This window comes from Mchenga conophoros, linkage group LG7, assembly GCF_057382185.1.
Source record: "Mchenga conophoros isolate Kocher_MC1m ecotype Shallow Benthic linkage group LG7, M_conophoros_male_GT1.1, whole genome shotgun sequence".
Lineage (NCBI taxonomy): Eukaryota > Metazoa > Chordata > Actinopteri > Cichliformes > Cichlidae > Mchenga > Mchenga conophoros.
The window spans coordinates 33,059,899-33,066,699 of record NC_140532.1 but is presented as its reverse complement, the minus strand read 5'-3'; the positions used below and the strand labels follow the sequence as shown (position 1 = coordinate 33,066,699).

At 39.2% G+C, this 6,801-nt stretch overlaps 1 protein-coding gene across 7 annotated transcripts in view; it reads right to left on the bottom strand.

Moving 5' to 3' along the window:
• Nucleotides 1–528: 528 nt before the first annotated feature.
• Nucleotides 529–6,801, bottom strand: part of tcf4 (transcription factor 4) — a 254,336-nt gene continuing 248,063 nt past the window's right edge. For all 7 annotated transcript variants that reach the window (XM_085278941.1, XM_085278942.1, XM_085278939.1 and 4 more), the window contains one exon: nucleotides 529–6,619. In XM_085278941.1, the coding sequence (XP_085135067.1) occupies nucleotides 6,571–6,619 (49 nt within the window). In that variant the 3' untranslated portion in view covers nucleotides 529–6,570. The remainder of the gene's footprint in view (nucleotides 6,620–6,801) is intronic.

Genomic DNA, 6,801 nt, shown 5'->3' with positions numbered 1-6,801 from the left:
CACTGAACACTAAACTATCGCTGTCTGAAACAGATTTACTTCAGATTGTCTCAGAAATTAGAAAATCTCTTGGCTGTGCGCTCTTTTTCTTCATATAGGCCCTATTGAAATGTGAAATAACCTTTATGTGCCTTCATCAGCACAACACAACCAGCTAAAATACTAGTGTGGTTTTAGTAAGACAACTGCACTGATTTATGTATATGAAACTGATAAGACAGCATAAAGAAATTATCATAAATATTGTGAGGAATTATAAACGTACTCTTTCTGGCAGTGGAAAAACTGATTGTTCATTTGCTATTTTCATTTATGATAAGTTATGCAGGAAGTTGTCTGGAAAAATGTTGAGTATATTTTTTTAAAATTCTTTTGAAACTGCTTTTTTCTATGATATAAATATACCAAAGTTATTGTGCTACTGATCTTGGCAAGTGCTCATCTGTGGAATATACCCAAATGCTCGCTTAGCCTTAGAGTTGTGAGAAAATAGAAAAAAGTTTCCTGGAAAAACAAAGGACAGGAGTGGCCATTTTGAATTCAACTCATTATTGCAGTAAAACTGGTACAGAGTAACAGATTACAAAGCTCATGGCACAGTCACTGAAAAAGAAATGAGGTGTGTATGTACAACAAGGAGGAAAAAGAAACAAAAATGTTAACATTTTGGCTAATAAGAACACCAGGGGTAACAAAAAATGAAGGTACTGTAATTCTGGAGATGACTTGATTATACAACAAAGAGAAAATATGAAATGAAGCATCGCAAAAATAACATTACTTAAAAAATACATGTAGCACTTGGACTGACAGATTCAATCCTTGTGTTTAACCTAGGTCCAAATCTGAGTAGCTTTTCCTGCTGACAAAAAGCTCAATTTCAATGGCAAACACTAGAAACAAATGACTGAAACTGCCTTGCACATCATCTGAGTTCTTTTTGGGGAAATAGCTGATACAATTATTTGCTGATGACCTGCTTCTTTATATTAGGCCTCAGTCACACTGGCCTCAAAGTCCGGTTGGCAACCTGGCAACCTCTGGTCAATAAGCAAAGTGGTTGCTGACAGCTGTTAATTACAATTGATCGCAAAGAGGGCGCTGTACAAAAAAAACTCCTTATGATTGCTTCAGTCGCCACAGTGCCTTGACTCAACTGTTGTTGTGATTTGGTGCAATATAGATAAAATTCAACTGACCTGAATAGATTGTCATGGTTGTCTGCAATTTGCATGGATGATGTGAACAAATCATAGTGAAACTTGCAAAAGTTATGCTTAACCTCTGCAGCCAACATTATGTTTCCAAAATGCTCAACTTTGACTATAAATTCACATAGCTGTTGTTTGCATTGCACTTTCCACAGTTTTACTACCATTGGGCAAGTAGCTGGTGAGTCCACATCGTGGATCATGTAAACTACAACTACCACTGTAATCTGCTAGCAACCAACGCAACTACAAGGTTTTCAGTGCAACACCATAAAGCTCTTTGCAACCAGTTTTCCCTAGCAAATGCAAGAACTCTTGAGCAACCACTCTCAACTGGTTGGGGAATACACATTTTTTCTTAGTGATCTGTGGTTGCCAGGGAATTGCCAGCCAGTCTTTAGCCCCGTGTAACCGGAGCTTTAGCAAAGCTCCAATCTCTAAACAAAATGTTCCCGTTAATCTTGAATCAGGTGTTGAGGATCTTTTTTTTTCCATCCACATTTATATGCCATCATAAGGAAAATAAATGCACAGCAGTCAGAGCTGGCTCGCAACCTGGCGACAAAATCAGTGCATTTGTAAACACTCTTTGGGTACCTCAGTCAAGATTTCATCATCGCTTGTTTCAGATTTTCAATTCTTTTGTTATTGCAAAAATTAGAATTTTTATTTTTTAAGAAATTTTTAAGAAATTCCTTAAATCGCGCAAAATAAATGACTAACGTTGGCTCTAATACAAGTGATGCTTGGTGCAAGCGGAGACGACAGTTTGAGTTACACTTGTTGCCAACCAAAACCACAAACAGTACAGAGCACCACTGATCGAAACAAAAACTTGGCACCTGGCTACTGTAACCGGACGAATACGACCGCACTGAAAAGTCAAAACAAGTTCATCATCATGATCATCGTGTCTCACTGGCAAATCTTCACCCCACAGAAAATGATGGCTGATGGCTATTTACACACATCTCTGCGAAAAAATACAATTAAAAATGTAATGTCATGAGGCATGGAGAATTAATGTCATATCCCTTTCATGATTTCTGATTCCTCCCTCTAACCCTCAAAAATGCCCCCCACAGATATAAACATAATATTGAAAAATAATAAAAAAAACTGATTTCTGAACTTTTGACCTCACTACATTTTCAATGTGACACATTTTTTCAACACACACTGAATTTTACTTTTTCATCTTTTAACAAAAGAAAAAAACCAATACAACATATTTCTAAAACACAAAATAACAACAGTCTACATGTAAAAATATAACTTTTACATACACAATTTCAAAATAATGGTAAAGTTTGCCATTTTGTTGCATACAATTTACAAATGTCTGTGTGTTGTTGTTGCCTTGGATAGATAGCAGTGAATGGAGCTGATGGAACTCCGGTCCCATTTTGTCCTGCGCAGGGTGCCGTACTAGTCAGAGGGTGGCAACAACGGAGAATACAACGAAGTCAGTTGAAAATTTATAACACTGAGGGGCCTCGCCAACTTCCGCCAGTTCAGTCTTTGAGAAAAGAACTCCTTGCCAAGCAAACACTCCCTTTGCAACGGAAAATTAAAAAAATAACAGAAAACGGCACCCTCGTTATATATTGTATATATTTTTTGTACATTTATATATAGATTGATTTATTCAAATAGATTCTTTTCCAGTTTCCGTGCCTTCCTGTTGATTGGGTAGAATTTTAACCACGTCAAAATGACCACCGACAGTTAACAATGCTGCCAGATAGCGAATTGTGTTTTTTTGTGTTTGTCTTTTTTTTGTTGTTTTTTACATTTTCTGTAATAGACATGTAAACCAGAACAGACAAAAAAAAGTAATAAGAGAAAAGATTCTTCTTATAAAAGAGAGCAAGAGAGAGAAAGAGAGAGGGAGGGGGAACAAAAAAGAAAATTAGTTTAACAACATACAACCACACACTTTGTACTGAAGACTACATTGGCTCATGGACAAGCCGATCAAATATTGATAAAAAGCTGATAAGCTATAATACAAGAAGAGACGCGTTGTTCACCATGGAAACAGGGTTGGGGCTCGGAACAGGAAAGTGGGGCTGGAGTTATAGAGGACTTTGGGGGATGGGGAGGACTGGGATGGGGGGTAGTCTTGCTAAATCAAGCATCTGTCCCATTGGCTTGAAGCCAGAACACGCTGTCTACTTACATATAAGCGTACAGTACATTAAATACAGTTTAGGTTTTTTTTTTTTTATCCAAAAAAATACTTTTTTTTTTCCTTTTTAGCTTTTTTTAAATTCCCAGGTCTGGTAAAAAACCTGACTGCATAGAACCTAACGACTAAGAACAGGTTTCCCTAAGCTTGCATCCTATTAAAAGACCAGGTAAATGTCCTCCTCTGGCAACTCGAATGATATGAACTCTAAAAAGGCACATTGGTAGAAGTGTGAATGTTCAAATTGCATCTGTGGGACCGCTTAAGTGGGGCAAGAGGCTGGGAAGAGGGGCTATAGACTCTAGTTCAGGGCTCATAAGGCTAGGGTCAGCAGAGCACTGGGACTGGGGATTAAACATAGGCCTGGACTTAGAGGGGTTCAAACCGTGGTTCAAACTGGTGTGAAGGGGGACTTCCAGACTTACACCACAATTCTTGCAGATATTCTCAGTAGCTTTGATTTATCTACTAATTCCAATTCTCACTTAGGTGGTCATAACCTTCGACATCAGGATTTTTCCTGTTCCTGTTCCTTTTCTCGTCTACGACTATCAAATCAAGAAACATGGCATAGAACTGAACACACTTTGAGTACAGAGTAAAGTAACATATTATTGGTTGGACTTTCAAACTGGAATTAGCAGCAATTAGCTGCACTTAACAGGTTCATAGCTGTTAAGTGCAGCTAATTGTAGCTAATGCTAAAGACAAAACCGGTAAAACCTGAAACCTTCCTCATTCTGGTAGTTGCAGATATAAGCCAGAGTCGGCCCATATTTGTTTCTCTGGTGCAGAAGCACCAACTGTGCTGTGACAGAGTTGTTGTGTTGGAACATGACCAGGTGCTAAAACTGCTACTTCGGTGTGCAGTTTTCCCCGGTCCAGTCAGGGAATCTGGGTGGTCATTGTTTCAAACAGGCCTCCTGATCTAATCTAAAAGCTATTCAAAATGCTGGCAGTCATCAATGTAACACCAAGTCTGGCAAAACAGCTCAATTTTTCATTGTCATCCCCTCCTCCCTCCCCCAACCCCATACACACTGTTTAAAAGATAGCATCCACAACTGAAGCACTGTCAAATGCATGCCAAACCAACAGGCTACCCCTAAACACCAATTGGAAGCACTAACGTCACAAGCCACAAAACCTCTGCTTTCCCTATCCGCCACATCAGCACTGCAAATAGTTTCTTAACGTCTTTATCCTTATAGGAAAAGGTAAGTTGTGAAAACTACTTTTGCCTATGGACGAAAGGTCAAAATGCACACAAGGCCACAGAGTTGTTCCCAGCCAGCAAGTGTCAATTGGAAAGTCCCCCCTACTCAAGCTCTCTGAATTTGGAGGCTGGGTTAGATATTTAGGGCTAAGATCAATCAGGAAATGAGGGAATCAAATGACTCAAACACGGGAATGGTTTCACAACTGCTGCTTGCACCCTTGAAAAGAATTATACACCCCTTGCCCTGATGACTGTTCCCTTACTTCCCCTGCAGCGTCATTAGTCATTGAAACCAGTGGATTCTCTGCTTTTCCTTTTCTCTCCCTCTAGCTTTTAATCCCCTTCATACCAACTCTCAGAGTTCAGGCCTTCAGGGAATGTGCTAATCATGGAATAGAATTCACTCCAGTGATCAGGCCAGCTCTAAACCACTTCGTCAATTGAAAAATCTTTCCTGTCATCTGTCCGTCCCCTCAACCATCTGTTCAGCAATCCTTAGATTTCAGTAACAGTCTGGATTCCACTCTCAAACTTTGTCATTGGATAGCTGACAAAAGACTGATTCAGAATGTTTGCTCTACAGCTCTTTCTGTAAATTGAACCCACAACAACAATCTAAAACGAGGATGCCATGAAAGCCTTTCCTTCCTGCCACATTTAACAGTACAGTTTTCCTATTTCTGCATCATTTTGCTTTTCTGTCTATCCATTGTAATTCGTCAATATTCCCCAGTCCCTCTGGAGTCACTCGCTGATTGACTGATTCAGTGATTGATTCCCTTAAGAACTCTCTTCCTCCCAGTAGATACACACGGGTCATTTGGGTATAAATATCCTGGCTTTTGGATTTGTGTTCACACAATAACTTTACACGAGTTTACAGTCTCCAAAAACTCAATGTGTGCACCAGCAAGGAGCACTAATGTTCAGGTTCTTTTACACTGACAATGCAAATGTTTGCACTTTGTAAGGGAATGCATTAGAAAGGGAAGAAGTCGTAACTTCTTGTTGGCCCTGCTTCTTTCTAGATGCCTCTGATAGTCAAGTATTGGCAAAAGTTTTCATTCAAATCAGTCAGCAATTCAAGCACCTCTGAAAAGCTGCATGATTGCAACACATTTGGTGCCCTAATGTTTTCTTCATTTTGATTTATAGTTGGAAATTTGCTTACTGTTTGTGTCTGAGTATGCAGCCTGTGTTCATTTCTTAGTTTTGTTTCCTTTGTTTCTCCGTGTGTATCTATCTGACTGGTTTGCATCCAAGAGGAGATCAGGCACAGCTTCATCCACAGTGTGGCGTTAGATTGCCATTCAGTCAGAGATGCGCTGGAGCTGCATTCAACAACAGCTGCGCAATGTTGCTTTTGTTACAAAAAATCTCTTTAAACACTTTGTGATATGTTTTGTGTCATTCTGAACATCCCTCCCCAACCCCTTCCCTCCTCACTGCCCGCGTGCAGTATAAATTTTTTATTATTTTTTCCTTTTCTCATATATATATATATATATAATTATATATATATATATACTATATATATTTATATAGAACCCTTTTGTTCTTTAAAACTGGGAATGCTGATAAAACATGTAGCACAAGAAGAAGTTTCTTCGATGGTGTGATTCCAAAGACTTGTCTATTGCTGTCACTTTGTGTCAAAAGCTGCCGCTTCATAGCAGCCATGTCACAGCGGCATTTTTTAGGTCTCCGCAAAGAAGCATTCAGTTCACTTCAGCTGGAGATGCAAAGTGACGAAAGCAACTAACGTGACTCTGCAGTTTGTGTTCTTGATAGAAGAAGGAGACGATGACAAAGAGGAGGGTCAGAGACGACAGACGAGAGGAGAGAAAAAGGCTGATCTGATTGGTCAGGTTAGGGTTCCAGAGAAACTGATTGGTCAGGCTGAAGCAACAACAGTTTTGATTGATTGCCAGGTTGTCATGGAAATGCCTTCAGAGGAAGTGGTCACTCATCATCTTGATGAACTCTGGCACCTTGGACCTGGAGAGACAATGAAGGAAAAAACAGACAAATAAGCCGATACTGATATCGGAAAGACCAGAGAATACTACTTTTAGTAAAAGTACATATTTTGATGATTATGACTAATATGATTCATTCTGAACCACCTAGAAATTTTTATTCCCAGGATGTCAAATATTGCAGTTTTGTCAAAGCTGCTG